This window comes from Pipra filicauda, unplaced genomic scaffold (genome assembly GCF_003945595.2).
Source record: "Pipra filicauda isolate LSUMZ 115617 unplaced genomic scaffold, ASM394559v2 scaffold85_size2586006_pilon, whole genome shotgun sequence".
Taxonomy (NCBI): Eukaryota; Metazoa; Chordata; class Aves; order Passeriformes; family Pipridae; genus Pipra; species Pipra filicauda.
Window position 1 is genome coordinate 884,414 of NW_024105042.1, and position 19,652 is coordinate 904,065.

The 19,652-nt window shown below is 41.3% G+C and overlaps 2 protein-coding genes across 2 annotated transcripts in view; one reads left to right on the forward strand and one right to left on the reverse strand.

Moving 5' to 3' along the window:
• Positions 1-533: 533 nt before the first annotated feature.
• On the reverse strand, positions 534-4,833 carry SFR1 (SWI5 dependent homologous recombination repair protein 1). Its single transcript, XM_027738690.2, has 4 exons — positions 4,495-4,833; positions 2,671-2,786; positions 1,155-1,541; positions 534-1,001 (listed from the first exon to the last, which is right to left on the reverse strand). The coding sequence occupies exons 2-4, from the start codon at positions 2,764-2,766 to the stop codon at positions 810-812; spliced, it is 675 nt and encodes a 224-aa protein (XP_027594491.1). The 5' UTR covers positions 2,767-2,786; positions 4,495-4,833; the 3' UTR covers positions 534-809.
• A 280-nt stretch (positions 4,834-5,113) lies between these two features.
• COL17A1 (collagen type XVII alpha 1 chain) overlaps positions 5,114-19,652 on the forward strand; it is a 61,738-nt gene continuing 47,199 nt past the window's right edge. The window contains exon 1 of the mRNA XM_027738592.2: positions 5,114-6,252. The gene's annotated coding sequence lies outside the window, so the exon portion shown is untranslated. The remainder of the gene's footprint in view (positions 6,253-19,652) is intronic.

Below are 19,652 nucleotides of genomic sequence, written 5' to 3' on the forward strand. Positions count from 1 at the left end.
AATTAAATGGTAAAGTTTTATTCAGCTTTATGATGCTGTGTTTGAAGCAATCCCATTAGACAAGGCCTTATTTTTCTTATTTATTTGAAGAGAGAAAACACCTTGGCTCTCAGGCGTAGTAGTACAGTAGAAAGTTGGTTGCAATTTTCTTGCCTTCCCTTCTATTACCTCAGGCTGGGGCAGATTGATTATGAGACAGTGGCCCTGAAGATGACTGTTTGGACTAGTACCCAAAAGCAATTGCATTGTGGCACATATCCCTCTGTAACAATTAAAGCCAGTGAGAACATCTTATCACAGCCTCAGAATATTAACATCATGAAAACTAGTTATCTTTACTTAACTCACAAAATCCTGTCATTGGCCTTCATTAGCTGACTGGTAGCAGGAAGACATTTGTAAAATGGGGATGTATTTATGAATAAAAAACTGAACTCTTCCCCATCTGAACACAAACAGAAATGACAATTTGAGTGTTTTCAACAGAAGTAACCATACAAAGACTAACCAAAGACTGGACTGCTTTCTACCTGTTAAAGTACGATCTCATTTTATTTTTATTAAATAAAAATTAACTGACCAAGTCATTAAGCCAGGTTCTCCAAAACACTAAAAGTTTGATCTTTTCCAGTAAGTAATGCCTTTTACAGTGCCTACTGTATCTAAGTACAAAGCTTTACCAGTTTCTCTGGAGAAAACCTCCTAACCCCAAAGCATCAAGTCCACTGCCTGATCAACACTTCTGACATGATCAGAATTCACTTGGTCTTTTCTGCTTTTGTGTCTAATAAAAGCTTTGCAATTGTAGATTATGCATCTATAAAATCTTCTTCTGTTCTGCTGTAGTGCAATAACTGGTCTTCTAATCCAAAAGTATCGATCAGCTGAGTGAGACTCACTTTCTTGCCATCTGCAGAAAAGGCCGACTGTAGTTCATACAGCATCAGCTGGGTGCTGCTTCTCCATTTCACTATCAAAGCCTGCAGTTCACACAGGTTGTTCTGCAGTTGGGACAAAAGAAAACAAAAAAACTGTCAGTTGCTGACATGTGGGGGGTTTTGATACCATGCAGATATTTTTATAAAATGCCTTAAACTGAGACAATACGCAAACACCACACACCCCAAAAGACCAGTGAGTCAGTATTGCCTCACCTTGGATCGATACATCTTCACCAGTTTGAGCCTACGAAGTAATTCTTCCTTCTCTTGCACTTGTTTCACCAGCCTTACTTTTTCTTCCAGGGACAGTTGCTGACCAAGATCAACTGGTAGCACATCTGAAGTCTCTGCTGATCCACTGGGATCACTCTCTCGTGAGGGACTTCTGAAACATGTATGTGCAGTGCTGTTTCTTTCAAGGTCTTCAGGACCATCTTGTAATCTGGAACAATCTTTACTTGTCATTGGCAGGCACCCTGTGTCAGCATCAGCACAGTCTTTTTCTTCAGTGTCTATTTTGAGCCGCTTTGCCGCTGTAAAATTGGCATTAAAGGAACGTCTTGTTTTCCGTAATCGCTCCCTCAGAGCTGCACTCATTTGCTAAAAAACAAACAAACAAAAACAGGTGGTCAGCATAATCTTAAATTTTGATCAAATCTCAAATAATTGTTTACCTGGTTAGTATTTATATAGAATATGTAATATATTTAACAATCATTGTAAAGCCAGACTTCGTGATTCTCTCTGTAGCCTTGACGAACTGGAACGAAGCCAACTTCTTCTTTCCACATTTATCTGCACACACAACTGCAAGATAAGGAAAGATGTAGCTCCACATTTTCTAGGACCAAATCCTGTATTCTATTGAGCCAAACCTACTTATCTAGTCTTTGTGTAGAAGAAATATGGCATATTTCAACTTGGCTGAATCTATTCTATCAAGTTCAATTTCCCCTTCTAGTTTAATGTTTTTTTTCTGCTGTTCCATCTTATTACACATATACATCTGCATTAGCAGTAGTGTAAAACATCTGTATTCTACTTGAGCATATTACAAATATCTGTATAATTTTTACTTGTTCATGCTTTGAGATACTTCACTGATAAGCATTTAAATTTTTTTTTTCCTTTGAAATAAGTTAACAATTATTTTTTATAACGTGTCTAACATTTTTACGTCCAGAAATACACTGAAATACAGGAGCGTGGGATTAGTTAAGGAATACTTGCAAACTAGGCCTGTCCTGCACAGAGCTGGATGCTGAGCATGACAGCATCACCATAACAAATGCCAGGATCAAGACCAAAGCAGAGCTTGGCACTGTGGAGAACATACAAACTGAAAGCAGTCTACTTTGTTCCAGTGCAGGCAGAAGTTACAGAAAGTCATCCTGCATGCACAGCAACACAGAAAACTAGGATCTGAGAAAGCTGAAGATGACAGGTTAAAACAAACAAAAAAACCCACCAGAAACCCAAAACAGTATTTAAGTGTATTAGTATGGCATTTGGTGTTGCTCCATCACTTTGTATTCACAGCAAACATCTGCATATTCAGAGCAAAGTGTACCGAGCACATTCCTTACCTGGACAACCTTGTAGCTATGGTTATAAGGTACCTGTCTTTAGCCTTCCAGCACTATCTCAGTGACCTCTCACTCCTTGATTATTTCACAAGCATTCTTTAACTATGAAGAATCACATTACTGGCAAAACAAAGTTTCCATACCTGTTTCCCTGAACTAGTCCCCCGTGGAGGTGCTGCTCCAGAATCCTTTGGAGTATCACACAGAGATGGCAATTTATCTAGCACTGGTTCTTCCATCTCGAGATGGATAGCAGTCTCTGTTAAACAACAGAATGAATTATGGTGTCATTTTCACCTGATTATAATGAGCCATGTGGCTGGAGAAATGAGTAAAAAGCTCCAACAGGAAATTCTGAGGCTTATTTTCTAATTAGCATGTTCCAAAAAGGTGTCTGCATCAGTTTCACAACTGTTTCATGTGCTAAGGAGCATCTTCCTTTGCAAACGGCTTTTCTTCAAGAGGATGCAAGACACTACTAACTGCCACAAAGTATCTTACCATGGATTTTATATATTATTTTTCCCTCACTCCTAAAGCTCTACGGACTTTTTCCTTTAAAAGATGAAAACTATTTATAAAAAGCCTTACAGGTATTATCCATTGTAATTTTTTTTCCTATTTGACATCTTCTTTTAAGTGTCTGCCTATAAATCCAAGGTCAGACCCTGAAGCGTTGAACTCATCAAAAAAAGGTCACTCCAAACAAAGTGTATTTTCTTAACCTGAATGACCCTTACTGCTTGTCTAACTCAAAGGAATAGTTCTTCCTAAGTCAGTTGTTAAGAAACAGTCCTTTCATTTAACTGCATCCCAAATAGCGATAAAAGGATTGGTGGGAGCCAGGACGATTTTTCTGTCCACATGTATAAACAATTAATCTTTTCTGTAGAACAAAATAATTGGGTATCCAGGTCTGTGAAAATAATCCACTTTATCATTTGATCCGTCTGGGGAATGCTGCTTAAAAAGGTAATTACTCACCCAAGTAGAACTTTTGACTAGCAGGAAACATCCCCCTTTCGCTCAGAAAGGCGCTTTAATTAAATTGGTAAGTCACCCCTCCCAGCACGAACCAACTGCAAGTCGATTTGGCAATGTTTAACTTAGTTTAGCACTTGTGAAGCACCTGCTAATGGCCAGAATGCAGCTGGAAAATCTACAGCTACACCTCTGGTCACCTGCAAATTGCAATTAGGAGTTTTGGAACAGAAGCCTCTCAGGAATAAAATCCTGCAAACAAGCGACTGGGCAACACGAGACCGGCACGAGGGGGGCTTCCTCTTCAGAGGTGAAAAATGCCAAAGCTTCAGTATGCCAACGCCTTAATAACCCAGCAACCCTGGTCTTCCTGGCTCTCTACCAAAGGATGCAGGTCCTCATTTATCTTACAAGTCAAGGTTCCCCCCCAGCTGTTCAAAACCGAACATACGGAACTCCATTAAAAAGCCCCAGACCTCAAGAAAGAGTCCAGTTAATTGGGTATTTTAGCAATCCATCAATTAAACAAAAAGCTCACATCATCCATTAAATATAATGGAAGTTTATCAATATTATTTCTTAATGTAAGCAAGAGCGTAAAAAAAGCTACATCATGCCTATGTACACAATATATCACAAACACGTAATTCAGTAAATAGCAAAATAATTTCAAACCTAAGAGCTATCTTAAATAGACAGCTTTAAAAAACCCCTCAAAACCTATGCCTCTCTGCCCTTACTTTCTAATGCAGATTCATCTTCCAGTGACCATAAGTACAACAAATACTTCGCTAATGCTCTTCCTTGACAGCACTTTCACACAGATCTCCTGCACTCTTAAAATCCTTCCCAGCATCATAGCCTAAGAACCCTTGGCATTTTCAAGCAGTGATGCTTTTCAGCACACAGAAAAAATAATTCTGTCCATCAAGTAAAGAAAACTTGGGTTAAAAGGGGAAGAGACAATTTTCCACTTCACTACTTACTTGATTTTTCACTGTGGGCAAGTCTATGAAGCTACGTCCTCAGTTTTCCTGCTTAAGTACATTACACAACAACACGCACTCCTTTCACTTTCTCAACTGAAGGCTCCACTAACACTCAATAAAACTTTTCCCCAGCCAGCTTTCCACCCCCAGAGAAGCGGGACGAAGGCTGGGCAACCCAGAGACAAAGACACAGGCCCGAGGAGCCCGTTGTGAGAGGATGCACCCCGGGGGGCCCTGAGGCACCCCAGAAACGGTGCCACTGCACAGACCCGCAGCGGCTGCAGAGCGAGGGGAGGCCCCTCGGGGACCACGCGGCCCCGGGGCGCGGGTGAAGCGAGGAGAAGCGAGGAGAAGCCCGGCGGGCCCGGCCCAGCCCGGTGGGAGCAGCTCCCGCTGCCCGCGCTCGCTCCAACCTCCCGCCGCCCGGCCAGGGGCGGTACCGCGCCTGCGCCCGCTGCGCGCCGGGCGGCGCGGGCTGTCTGCGCCTGCGCGCGGTGGGAGGCGCTGTGGGCTGCGGGGCAGGGGGCGCGCGGGGGCTGCTCGCGGTGTCGATCCCGATCCCGATCCTGAGGGCGGGCAGCAGACGTGGGGTTGGCGCCGCCCCCGGCGTGTGGCATCCCTGGGGACCGCGTACACTGTTGCATCTGGGCGTGTAAGGCGGTGCTGTGTCCCTCAGGCCTCCCACCCCGTGGCTGGTGTCTCGGCCAGGTACCATCTCACAGAATTACAGAATGAGTTGGATCGGAAAAGACCTCTGAGATCATCGAGTGCAACCTATGACCCGACACCACCGTGTAAATCAGACCATGGCACTAAGTGCCATGGCCAGTCTTTCCTTAAACACCTCGAGGGATGGTGACTCCAGCACCTCCCTCGGCAGCCCACTCCAATGTCTAATCGTTCTTTCTGTGAAGAAATTCCTCCTGATGTCCAACTGAAACCTGCCCTGGTACAGTTTAAGACTCTAAGACAGCGTTCCTGGAGTGTCCCTGGGCCAGGGAGAGGGGCTCCTGCCTCAGCATGGAACACGCCCCACCATGGATGGCATGGTAGGCCCAGCCTTTGGCACAACCAAGGGAACCACAACTCTCCACCTCAAGCTGCCATTGCCTTTATCACAGGCACTATCTCCTCACAGAAGGGGAAAATCTGTACCTGAGGAGCAGGACCTGAGCAGTGCTGTCTTGGTTGTGAGGAAGGACAAGTGAAAATGAAGAAACTTGACTGGAGAAACAGGCAAGGAGATTGGGACAGTGACAAGGAGCAGCCCCAGCTGTGGCTGCATCCTGCTCGAAGGCACTGCTGAATCAAACATGATTTTCCTGTCTTTATCAGCAAACATCCCTTCCATGCTGCACACCTGGCTTCCCCATGTGGATTTATGTTTCTTTAAACTGGTTTGTACACAATGTTTTTCCAATATAACTGTCAGGACTGACAAAAGGAGCTGTGGAAGCCGTAACAGGGACAGCTCTCAGCCCGCAGGGATGAGGTACCAGTGGTTCCTCCAGCACTGCCCACAGCCAGACTGGCCCAAGCTGCCCATGGACACCTCACGCAGCTGTGCTGGGAGCTGCACGTGGGGTACAGGCACCCACATGCCCTCACTGGATCATGCCCTTGGCTTGTGTATCAGACATGCATTAATTTCCTGCCTGGTTCCTCCTCACAGCTACAGATGAGGATGCTCAATTTTCTCTTCACCTTGTGTAACTCTCATCTGTATTGAGATCAGAGACAATCTTGAACTGTGTGGTGAGTAAGCACTAAATGTAGGTGTAACACATTAGCAGTTGCTGTGCTTTTGACCACAAGTATACATAGATTCACTCACTTCAAGTAGGATTTGATAGGGATGATAGCAACCTTTTACTCTCCTGCAGTAAAACGTATCAAAACATTCAAAGCCCATCTAGACCAAGTTGTTTTGGGAAATCTGAGAACTTGAGGCTCTTAGGTCACTCCTTGTATAAGATTTTATTTGTCAGTGAAATTGATTTAGAAAGAATATTTTCAGTAGCAAATGTGGGAACTTAGATTACGTGACTAAGTTGTACAATCTTTTGTAACCATTTAGCAAAAAAACCTGGCATGATACCTCAAGTGTTGAGGCATTTTGGAGGCATTTTTTAAACCAACAGCTCATTTATTTTTTTAAGACCTGCAGCTAATTTAATGTCATTAATATTTTAATTTTTTGATGAGTTAAAAATGGACTCCTGAGTGCAACAGTAAAAGTGCTAATAGAACTTCTGCTGCAGATTTATCAACTGTGTCGGATCTCAGATACTCTGGAGCTTTGAGATGGCATGTCTCCAAGTTCACAGGGTATTTCCTTCAGTCTCAAGTATGGTCCCTGCTTTAAATTACTCATGCTCTGTTGTACAGACATGTTAACAGATGAGTTGCACAAGAACAACAGAAAGTTTGAGATTTTAGATCACTTGCCAGGCAAGATTCCAGTAAGATTTTACAGGAACATAGCACATGAAAAAGTCATCCTGTGCATTATCATGGCTCTTAATTAGAGCAACGCCCATGTGCCCCACCCCAAGTGGGATTACAGTTGTTTGGGACTGTGAATATGGAAAGATGGTGCCATATGTTGGATTTATGAGTTTAGTGCACTACAAAAAGAGTAGACAAAAGGAAATATTATCATCAGTATTTGCTGATGGGTAATCACTCATAAATCACACAACTAAAAGATACTGTTCAGGTTGATGTTTCATGTTTAACTGTGTTTACCACATTTACTTATGAATTTACTTGGTATTAACACAAAGTACTACAAAAACATGACTTGCTCAAGACCCTTCTGGAGGCCCCTGATGGAGCTGGGAATTAGGCTGTCATCAGGTGACTATCCAGTACTTTTATTACAGAAACCCAATAGTGATGGAGAGTATGTTCTCCTCAACTTAATGATGGCAAACCAGTCAGACTAAAACCTTCCTCTCAAAAACTGCACATCTGCTTCCCTTGAGGAAAACAGATAATCCATGTGTTATTGATATGGGATGTTTATGGCACACTGTAGAGTGTTTCTCATGCTGTTTAGTTAAGTTCATCAGTATGTGCAACAGTAGCACATTAATTGCAGTACAGTCTTTATTAAGCCCTTTTAATGTCATGGTTTTATTTCTTTTATTCCTTCTGTGATCAGAATAGTTTTGGGGTAAGTAAAACACAAGAAAAAAATGTATAGGAAATTGTGCACTGGGCAATAAAATTATTGAGCTCTGTTTGCTGAACATGCTTCTTCCCTTCAGAGAAACTTGTTTTCCCAAGAAACCAGTAGGAAAATGTGCTTCCTGGTTTTATTTTCTTTGGTATTTCTGTGATGACATTTTAAGTGATCAGATAATTTTCTTTTTCCGAGTGTACTCCGGTTTGTCTGCACAGTTGAAAGATATTATCTGTGTAACTCCAGAAGAGCACTAGTGCTAACACAGCGGCACTGATGGGACGAGGACATGTTGTAACTCCCCTATGGGCATCCCCTGTAGTAGAGAAGCCAAAGTGGAAAGTAATGTTAAAGGATACTGGCTTTGGGTTTAGAGACTCCAGTTTGACCTTTATGGGTTCTTCTCTTCCAGAGTTCCAGGAGTATCCCAAAACTTCCATTTAACAGTTTGCTGGTGCAATAGTTTAGGCCTTTTCTCATTAACGTTGCCACTCAGTCACTGGGATGTTAGTCAACATATTGCACCTTAGGGCACCTCTGCATTATCCCCTTCTCTCGTTCTCCTGAAATCTGTTGATCTTGTTCAAAGCCAAGTGATGGATCCTGACGCATGAAGTACACTCTGCACTGTCGGCATATTCTCTCTCGCCTGGGGCTGAAGGGTGGGGTGTTTTTGTGTGCCTAACCACTAACTGCTGCAGACATTTTTAAATCCTACCCACTTCAGCATGAGCCTAGGGCTGTGTTTTTGCTGGCTGCTATTCACTCCTTGGAAAAATGTTCTGACTTGCTTATAGCCATGTAAATATATCAAGGGAAGGGCTTTATAGACCAGATTCCTGGAGTAAAACCAGTTTACTGCGAGCTGTCCTTGGGAGATGGATTCTGCTCTCATGATGGTGCAGATGTCCAGTAACTAACAGTGCAGTCTCTGGAATGACATCAGCATAAAGCTAAAGCAAAAGTAAATTTTTGTTGCCTTTCTGCTTTACATCTCGGGCTTGCTTAGAGTACCCCATATTTTCCCTTCCATTTTCAAGGTACCCGCCTTGAAAAGAAAAACTGCCTGGATTTGTTGTAGGTGAGGGGCACTGCAATTTGCCATTACAAAAGTTAATGTAAGAGGCAGGTGAGATGGGTGTCCTAGTTCTCACTGCTGCATGTGTGAATAACCAGGTGGGTGAGGCACAGTGCTCATAAAAGGGAGCAGCACACGATTGCCTATTATTTTAGTGTTTGTTTGTGGGATTTTCTCTGATATAGCAAGCCAAAGATTACAGTTTGAAGTCTTTACAAGACTGTAGCAGACAAAGGAAGCAATAAACAGACCTTCAGTGTTCCTATCTTTGCTGGGGAACTGATTGATCATTGTTTTAAGAAAATCCAAGCCTTGCCCAAACTAGTCCCTGATAGAACCTTTTGTCATCTGTGATGGTCTAAGCATTTTTCTGTCAAAAGTATTTGAATTGTAATGGAGCTTCAGGAGTTGTTTCATTTTCTCATATACTTAAAGCAACGGTTCACTCTGTGCTGTGCACATGTAACTCTTCGATTGCTCATATTTATCTGTGCTACTGAAATCAGGGAAGCTGAAGAAGTGGGCATGGTTTATTTGCAAGTGCAGATGAGCTGGTTTGAGGGCAGTTACCCATAATCTGGAGGCCTTGTGTGGACCCAGTGGATTAAACTTGTGTACCAAACAAGTCATCCAGTGAGCAGGTAAGCACAGATGAAGATGCACATCTCTCCTTCTTCCTGGACCCCTGAGGGTTTCATTGTTGCTCTGAATGCAGACATGAGAGACTTGTGTCCATCATCACTTCAGGATCACCACTGCTTATTGTTTTGTTTTAGAACAAATAACCATTCTACTGAAAACACCTCCTTCCCTACCAAACTGCATCATCAGCAGGCAGGGTTTAAACATACACTTCCTCCCTGTTATTAAGAAACAAATTAGGTCATTTACCTGGGGCTAGAGAAACTTTTAAAAAGTAAAGATTTACAAGTCTTTTCCTAAGGATGAAATACGAAAGTGTTCATGGGAGATTTCCAGCTCTGGATACTGCTGACAATAAAGTCATGTCTAGAGGGCTGAGATTTCGGTGTGGCAATGTTGTCAGACACTGAGCCCCCCGTGTTGCAGCTCAGGCTCACGGGTTAGTACGCTGATGTGAGAGCTGGCTTAAAGCTCTCTCCTGTTTTCCATACTGTTGGTAACATGCGTAACATTTTAAGTGTGCACAATTGTTGTGATATGGGGGATATGACTTTGCATTATCCATGCAAACAAATCACGTGTCTAAGGACGGCTGCATCAGGTTGGCAATTCACCAAAAATGGTGAACAGATATGAAATTTGGCACTTTTTACTGTAGAGGTTGAAGTATGTTCTTTATAAGTCAGAATACTTGAGGTACTCACATATGATAGGAACTCAGTAAATACTGGCTTATCACCCCTCCTCCCCAAATGCTCAGCTGTAGAGAAGACAATAAGAATGTCTTCTGTGCCATTTCCTTTAGCAAATATAATGTGCAGTGAAATTTTTTTGACTTCTCCTTCTTTCTTGAGTAAAATATGCTCTTTGGGCCATATAGCTCATTTAAAAATGAACTTTTCAATGTTTATGAGCTGTACTGCTTTTGTTTCAATTATTTCCAAAGTAATTTCCATGCAAGTTTTCTATTCATGTTCCTGTAATATTCTATTCTATTCATGTCTGTAATAACTGTATTTTGAGTCCCTCTCTCTACACAGGCATACAGAAAGAGCTGTACTGATGAGCGTGTAATATTTTCTTACAGCCTCAGAGGGTTCAAGTGATTACTCTTAAATTATTTTTACTCTTGCTGTGTTATCTTCCTGCAGAAGGGCAGCTTAGCCCTTGTGACATTTGAAGTCATTGAGAAAGTTCCTCCTGAGCTGAAGGGAAGCAGAACTATTCTATTGTGATGGAAGTTAGTGGAAGTGTGGCATATGGAGTGAGCTAATGGTATGATTTCATGTGGTGCTGAGATACTGGAATTGCAGCTGGCTGCATTAGTGTAAGTGTTTCACACTGTGTGAGGAGGCAACCAGTCTCCTCTGAACACATTAAGGAAACTTTATTTTGGGTGAAGAACATTTGTCTTAAGTGGAGTGCAGCAGTGCTGAGCTGCTGCCAAGTGAACCAAGTTAGCAAATGCCACCTGCTCTAACAGGGGACGTTTTCCCATCAGTAGCACACGTAACTTTGAATCTGTGTCCTGGCCACAGTGACCTCCATCACACATATTAATTGTCACTGAACAAGCTCTCTTTGTCATCAACCTCTTTGGTGACAGCCATGCCATACCACTTCACGTGATATCCCTGTAACTGGAAAACTCTCAGTTCATTCACAGCTGAAAGAGTTAGTCTGGGTTTGATGTTTTTAAGTTTAGTGCATTTTTTCCTTGAGTTAATTACAAGCATTGCATGGGTAACATATGCCAGAATAAGGTATTTCATCATTGTTAAATGCATGGTGGTAACTCAACACATGGGTATGCACTGACAAGTTTTCTCTTGAAAGACTCCTCAGGGGTTAGATCAGCAGATAGATCACCTTGAAATTTTAGATAGCATATACTCTACCTCTTCTTGAGGCTGTGAAACCAGGCATGAATAGCCTTAAAATTGTCCACATTGATGTCTGGATAGGAAGTCCTATGTGGGATTCATCTTTCTGGGATCAACAGTGCATGTATGGGTGTACCCTACTTAATCATGTGTGACATGTGAGTGCAAAGACTAATCAAGAGTATCATCACCTACACTATGCAGTTTACTCTGTTTGGTGACATCCTTCTTTTCCATTTCAGTGAGGAATTCTGGGTCAGACCTTTCTTTTCCTTAAAACGGGATTCTCACTATCTAAATTCAAGCCTAGAAGCAGTTAAACTCTCCCTGGTTTAACACTTTTTTGTCCTAAGATTTTCTCTCAAACCTAGAGACATGCTTTCTCACAAATATCACTATAATGCAAGAGCTACTACTACTTTGCTCTATCTGTTAGTGTGCCTAGCTGTAACTGCTGATTTTGTAATCTGTTAAACAAAACAAAACAAAACAGAACAGAAAAAAACAAACCCAAACAAACAACCACCCCAAAACAACAACCACTCACCCAAACAAACAAAAAACAAAACAAAAGGCAATAGGCAGAAATGGGAAATGGCAAAGAGGAGGATCTTTTCTCCAGAGAGAATGTTTGTGCCAGTAGCTGTTACTGAAAGGTCTTGGTGTTTTGCTGTTGCCTTCTCAAGGAGTTTCAGGTTCCACTTAGAACAAATAAATAGCTCTCCTCACCCATCTCCAGCTCCTCAGGCACACCATGGGCACATCTTGCAGGTGAAAAGTACAAATACGTCTCAAATGCCAACACTGGCGAGATGCTGAAAGCTGATGCTGGCAGAGTCCCTGCATAGCACTGCCAGCAAAACTGCAAATGAAGATATTGCCCTTTCTGCTCAGTACTACAGGCAGATCTCATCAGCTCTGCCAGTCTCATTATTCCAAATTTTTAATAGTCAAGCCTGCAGTCTAATATTGACACCAGACAGCCAACCTGAGGTACAGCTCTCTGAAGAGTCCACCACTCTGAAGAGTCTCTGGAGAAGTTGAGAGGGCCTCAAGAAGCTAAGGAATTCATAAATTTTCCTTTTATTATAAACTCAAGTCCACCAAAGATCAATTGCCATGCATATTGCCAAACCTCAGAAGCTGCCAGAGAGCTGAAATCATTCAGTGATGCACTTTTAAGACTTGGGTGTGTCACCAGAAGCACAGGAGCAGTACCACTGAGGAGGAACAACATAGCATGGACATGGCTCATATATATACATCTTACACAGAAATATTTACTTTTCCTTTTCTAAGTAAACCTATGTGCAAGAAGATCCCCACAGATATGATGGAGAAGCTGTAATGATTTCATATCCAAATGTGGAGGATCAAACCCCACACCCTGAAGTCACCATGATAAACTCAGCTAAGAATTATTGCAGCTAAGAATTAATCCTGTGCTTATTTTTGAAACAGCAAAACCCCATGGGCCAATTTCATCTTTAGTTTATCTGATTTCTTAGGAATTGATGATTTTATACCAACAACTAATTTAATCTAAGACATTTGTAAGAATTTTGTTCATCTGCATAATTTGGGTAGAAGAAAGGTAGGAAAAATGGGATAAAAGTGCTTTCTTTGTGGGAAGCAGCTGTCTGGGAGATGCAGTCTCTTCAGCCATTACTGCAATGAATGCAACTGCACTGTAAGATTCCCTTTATGTTTATGTCCCACAGATGCAGCCATGTTCAAACTGATGCTGTAAGTGATTAAACTTTGACCTCATGTTCATCAGCTGAGGTGAAGGAATGCCAAGAGGGGGTCACCAAAGGAGGAAGCTCTTTCGTGAAGAGATTGGTTTGTGTTCAGACCATCTTTAGAATATATTCCACAAGTAAACGTTGAGTGTATTTTCCCACTGATGTTTTGAAAATGCAAATCCTAGGTCAAATATTAAAAAATGCATTGAGAGGACATTCTCAGCACATTCTTTCTATTTCTTTTAAATACTATTCCCATTTGTCCCTAACAGTTCCTGAATATTTGACACAGACATATTCTTTGAAATTCATTCACACAAGTACATAACAAACAATTCTCTTGTATTTGTTTATTGCTAAGTTATGTGTTGGGAACTGTACATCCCAATTTTTTATTGTACACTTATCTTGTATTGCTTCTAGATGCTGGTCTTTTTTTACTAGTTTGTTATTGTTCAGTTGTGCAAATGCTGTTCATTTGTTTTAGGAAAAGCTAAAGGATTCCACTGACACTGCAAATAGCTACAGTAAAGCAAACAGAACAGAAGTAGGAGCATGTAATTCTAATAGCTCAACCCAACCATGGTTCACTGCCCTCCCTCCTTTGAGCTGCTTGCTCTTGACTCTGGCAATTGCTTAGTCTCTGTTTCCATTCCGTCTTATTCCCACTTGGTCTCTGTCTTCCTAAGTTTTCATTATAATATTCTATGCACATGTATTGGCTTGTTGGTTTCCTTATGTTTTGCTTGACTGCATACATTTGGCATGCATTAACTACCACAGATGCTCTTCTGTCTGCTGCATTTTATGTGCTCAAATGGAGGGGATCGAACCTCTATTGATGAGGGTGGGGATATATGTCTGTCTCAGTGTCTCAGTGTTCATTAGGTATTGGGCATGGCTGTTTATTGGCAAAATATTTTGCTTCTAGACATATTAAGAACACCAGTTTCCAATACACACAGTTCATGCCCGCACTGCTAAGGAAATACCTTATGGAACTCTAAGTTAAACACTGTCTCCTGGACAGGTAGATAAGGTTCACAACAGTTTGGCACTGTTGGCAAAATATAGTAGTTTTTACCTGCAGTTACAAGGTTAAAGGCATTTGCAAAACTGCCAGATTTATTATCAAAACAGTAATTAACTGAAGTGTCATGCAATTAAAGTAGACCAGCATGTGTTTGACAGCCTTGGGCAGCTCTAGGAATGTAGTCCCTGGCTCAGTGCAGCACTTAAAAATGTATGTAGCTTTAAGCATGTAGGTACTCCCTGTGAAGGCTAGAGGTAGATCCCAGCAATCAGAGAAACTCAGTGTCTGAGGAAAGCTGCAGGAACAAGAAAAGCTTAGTCTGGTGTTGGAAACCCTAATGGTGTATGTGACAGCATTCAAATACATAAAAGGTGATGGCAAGAAAGGAGATAAGTTACACTGAGAGTGGGAGAGGGGAAGTGATTGTCAGCTGAAGCAGGAATTACTTGTTTGGAACTTCAAGACATTTTCTAACAGCAAGTATGGTGAGAAAATATAGACCAGACCACCTCAAGAGGCTCTGAATCTTCATGGGAAAGTTTTAAAAGTCTTCTAAAGAAAATTCTCTGAAGAATATTTAAGATGAAGCTGGACTTCAAACAGAAAGATGGACAAGACACCTAATTGAAGGCCTTTCCAGCCTTATTTTCTACAGTTGTTTAGTTTTATGTGCTTAAAATTACACATGTGCACCAAAATAAATGTGTAAGACTCTTCTTTGTAGGCTTCAGCAAATGTTATTCTGACAATGGGAACAGTGGATCAGTGCTCTTATTGGGCCTCATCTTTCAAAAACAATGGATTCAGTGAACTCAGTGTACCAAACTCCAAAAAATACACACACTTGCTTGTGACAGTTCATCACTTCAGATCACCACTTAGACTGTTGTCATTGTGCCTAACAGAACGATTTTCTTAGTACAGATTTTTAAGATCTGTGGAAGGAGGTGTAAATATTTTGTTCTAAATTCTTTAATTTATGCTGGAAACTAAAAACAACTTTAGGTGTTGTGTTTACAAAGCCTTCAGCCAACAACTTTAATCATGGATGTTATTAAAGTAGAATCCAAAGAGCAGTTCCTTTGCAGGCACTGGATAAGAAAGGCAGCCACCATACCATATATCTGGCAACCCTATGATAACAATAAATATACCCCAAAGGATCCATGCCAAGAGGAACATCTGAAATACATAAGATATGGAGTGATGATGAGCCCAGAGTGCCTTGATTTTAATAAGAGAAAGCTGTGTGTTATCACAGGTCTCACAAGATGAACTTCTGATGGAAGCAAATTAATGAGCATCTGAATGGCTGTGAAATTAAAAGTTTGAGTAACAACTAAATTTCCAGCCAGTCATCTTGCTGAGAAGTGACACACAACAGACCTGGCTTTTGGAAAAGGCAGTGCTTTTGTGCTTTAGATAAGAAACAGGATTTTTCAAGCAGAGGCATGAAAATAGAGATGGGCACAGTCAGAAGATTCAGAGCCAAGTCAGAAAACCTGCCAGAAACTGGAAGCAGAGGGAACTTAAATAGTTTGGATCCAAGTTTTGAGTGTTCACTTGCAAATGTTTTCCTCAGAACTATTTAAAAAATAATCTGCACATCTGAAGTTGGTGATCAAGCCCTGAAAAGAAAAGCTTCCTTTTTCATTAGGGTTCTGCCCTACCAGCTGAGCAGCTGGAGCACAGTGTACGTGCCATCATGCCACCTTTTCTCCCTTTACTTTTGATTTTAAATACCTCCTTGGCACTGGAGAAAAGTGGGTTTGTAAAATGAGATCCTCTTGCAGGCAGCATTGTGTGAGGGAGTGATAGAATCACTGATGGCCGTTACTGGGGAGAGCAAGGAGCAAAAGAGTCACTTGGACCGTGGGAGCCAGATTATGTAGAGGCTTTCACAGTAAAGCTAGTTACTGCTCATTATCTCTCTCTGAATATTCCTTGTTTATTTTGTTGGTTTGCTCATTACAACTGAAATTGTAATACTCACCTTTTGCAAAAATGGTGAGCTACTCCAGGAAAATCCCTATGGTGCAGGGAGACTACAAGAAAGCTGAAGAGGACTTTTTGGCAAGGGCATATATTGACAGGACAAAGGGGAATGGCTTCAAACTGAAAGAGGGAAGGTTTAGATCAGATGTTAAGAAGAAATTCTTTACTGCGAGGGTGGTGAGGCACTGGCACAGGTTGCTCACAGAAGTTGTGGATGCCTCATCCCTGGAAGTGTTCAAGGCCAGGTTGGACAGGGCCCTGAGTAACCTCGTCTAGTGGAAGGTGTCCCTGCCCGTGGTAGGGGGTGGAACTAGATGGTCTTTAAGGTCCCTTCCAATGCAAACCATTCTCTGATTCTATGATTTTACCTCTGTGTTCTTACAAAGCAGAAATAAATAATATGAATGGGGCACTGCTCTGTTCTGTTCTCTTCTGGGTCACAGATCTTCTCTTTGTTTATCCTTCAACACAGTTTTTGGTTGGAATTAGCGTATCATTTGTGGATTGTATGGCGAAGGTGTGTCTGGCTAGAGATTTGCTTGCAGAAGCATGATCTCTAATGAAAAGTGAGAAACGTGGAGAGGTGTGAGGAGCATAAACAAAATAACCATGAATGGTGCTGAAAACTGCTTTAAACCCACATGAGAAGAAAGATGCAAGCTAAAAGAAGTTCTAGATTAAAGAACAGTGAGAGATCATTAAAAAAAGATTGAAAAACACTTGTTAGTGAGCTGTGAGCCATGGCTTTTTATTCTATAATATTGCTCAAATATTTACTCTTATTCTAACTATTGATAAATGGTGTGTCTCTAACTACTCTGTAAGTCCAGCCAGTTTCCAGCTTTTACATATGTCTGTTCATAACTGACTCAAAGTCAAGGCAAAAAAAGAAAGTGTGAGATCTGGTTTATTTTAACCCTTGTATCTGTTTTTTTTTTATGGATGGTTTCTGAAGAGAAGTGTTGCATCTGTGCTGTGACTGTTCCCTGTGGATCTGGTCTGTTGTTCTGTATCTGTGGGAACATTTGTATGGTCAGGAATTCTATGCTGGGGTGTCAGATGTATATGTGAAACTTGATCATGATTACTGAAGTGCTGCATATCAAAATAGAAGGATGTTCACAAATGCTATAATTTTGGCACAACAAGGTACAGATGAAAGGCACCATGAAATAGATAAATAATTAGTATTTATAAAATATTTTTATATGGCTTAAAATTTCCATTGTATGGATTAAAACCACATAATTAGCAAGATTCCATACTGATGGTACATGAGTGATTTAGCACCAGTGACCAAATCCATCACAGCTTTGTTTAGTGTCTTCCACTGTGAGCCTCACATTCCTCTGTTGAGGACAAAAGCCTTTGCAGATCTGTGGATCAAAGCTTTTGTGGATCCAGTAATGACATGGAGCTTCTGGATTGGATCACTTTAAAGAACTTTGGTCAGAATTCTCTTTATATTCAAGGTGCAATAAAAATGAAGTACTTTTCTTACCCTCTCACATATTGTCTCTGCATCCTTGCCATGGGCCCAGTGTGCAGTATAGAAATAGCAGCCTTGGAGTTCACAGCTTCTTTGCTTACTGAAAATAGCATTAAAAAAACCCCATGAAACTTCAGAACTGTTGTATCAGTCTTCTATTCTGGACTCAGCTGTTTATTGATGCTATAAGCTACTTCTTATTTGCAATAATCCAGTTCTTCATTTTCTCATTGTTTACTGGGCTGAAGAGATTGGGGGGGTGGGTTAGAAAAAAGGGGTACATAGCAGCCTATATATAAGATGATACTGTAACCAGTGTAACAGCTGACATTTCTGATTAAATGAGTATTACTTTTATCATGAATAAATGCTTATCAAAGCAGATGTTATGCACAACATATCACCTCAGTACAGACCTGATGGTGCACTTGCCTGCCTCAAGGGAGTGAATGTCCTTCCAGCAGAACTCAATAGGGATGGTGATCTATCTTTCTTGGAAAAAATAGTCAGGAAAGCTAAAAATCATAGCACTTGTAAATTAAAGTTTCAGGTATTAAATCAAGGAGTAGAAACAATATACTCTAAGTTAAATGAGCAGTTCCATCTTGTAAATAAAGAGTAGCTCAAGGCACAGTTGAAGTGAATAGACCAGGGAAAGGTATTAAATTTGAAAAACTCACACAACTCTGCTTTAATGTAAATTGAAGTAACAGCTTCCCTCCTAGGACCACAGAACTTAGGAATTAATAAATGTCCATAGCTCCTTGCTAAAAAGAGATGAGGAAAAATTGTGAAAGGAGTAGAAAGAGGACAGTTAATATCTCTGTCTTGGGGAGGATACCTAGCAGTTCTTGAAGAGGGGAAGAGAGAAAAAAAAGTGTTGAAGACATAATTTTGGTAATGTGGGAGAATGTTTCTAAAGAAGAGACAACTGAAGAAGTGAGAGCTAGTATGTAATGAGATTGAATCATCCTTTAATTCAGTGATTTTTGCAGTGTGAGAGAAGGGTTTCCGAGGCAGCCTCCAACCAGTACTGAGAACATGAAGGAAGCTTCCAGCTGCCATGTGAGATGTGTTCTGGAGAGTGATTTTACCAGAGTGTCATGTCCCATCTTGTGCTTGCAGTCTTGCAGGAGATCAGCAGTCTTCTAGTCATGTGTATCGGATAATAATATTTTATGCCTGTGGAATGTATCCTCTAATAAAGGAGTGCCATTTAAGTTGGGGCTCTGCAAGCCTGCACACGGCAGGTTGAGCCTGTGTGCCCCAGGAAAAGCAGGTGCAGCATGACAGCAGCCAAGAAGGATTCAAGCCTTTCTGAGGACCAGTTCAGCAAATAAATAACACTGGAAATAGGAATAAAAACAGTTTCACACACCTTCTTGCCATGAGCAGTGATAGCAAGTGGTATGTCACCTTCAGAACCAAAATAAAATCCAGATTGCTCCTTTGTTGTGCGTTGTTAATCCAGATCTAAACAAATGCATTAGAAACATGCACAATCTGAATTTATACTGTTGGAAACCAGTCTCTTGATTTAAAATTGTTTTGCAATACTCAGATAAGCATATGTTTGGAGATTGATTTATGGCTGTGAAGCACCCAGGAGAAAGAAAACATGGTGTGAGCTGAAATGCCCATCCCTAATTATACCACCAATCCAATCTGTGCTGTGATAAATGCCAATCCATGACAAATCCGTAGTGTTCAGTGGCAATAAACAGGGCTCACAGCAGAGCATGTTCCCTTAGAGGGAACACCTTAGTAGCCCAGCAGGGACTTTTCAGTCTGTTGTTTACTTTGGCAGTGAAAAGTGAGCACCGCCCTGAAATGCTTGAGAGACTAATAACAGGAAGTACCTTCCTAGCAAAGAAAAAGGATCATCTCTGGACAGAAATCTTGTAAAACTCTGCAGTCTTCCATTCAAAGTCTGACTCAGGAAATTTGCTGAGTGGCCTCAGTCTTCATTATTCATGGTCCTGGGGGATAGTCAGAACTTCCCAGGATATGCAGAGCAGAGCTGTTCTAACATGTTTGTACAAACCCACTTTTTTCCCCCTCAGAAACTTTGCTACCTAAGCTTGACAATTTCCTCAGAAATCT

Excerpts from the sequence above, each read along its gene's own strand:
- SFR1 (XM_027738690.2), bottom strand. The coding sequence starts at position 2,766 with ATGGAAGAACCAGTGCTAGATAAATTGCCATCTCTGTGTGATACTCCA. Across the intron at positions 1,542-2,670 it reads GGACTAGTTCAGGGAAACAG|CAAATGAGTGCAGCTCTGAG; the intron begins GTATGGAAACTT and ends TTTGTTTTTTAG. Across the intron at positions 1,002-1,154 it reads TGAAGATGTATCGATCCAAG|AACAACCTGTGTGAACTGCA; the intron begins GTGAGGCAATAC and ends TCCCAACTGCAG.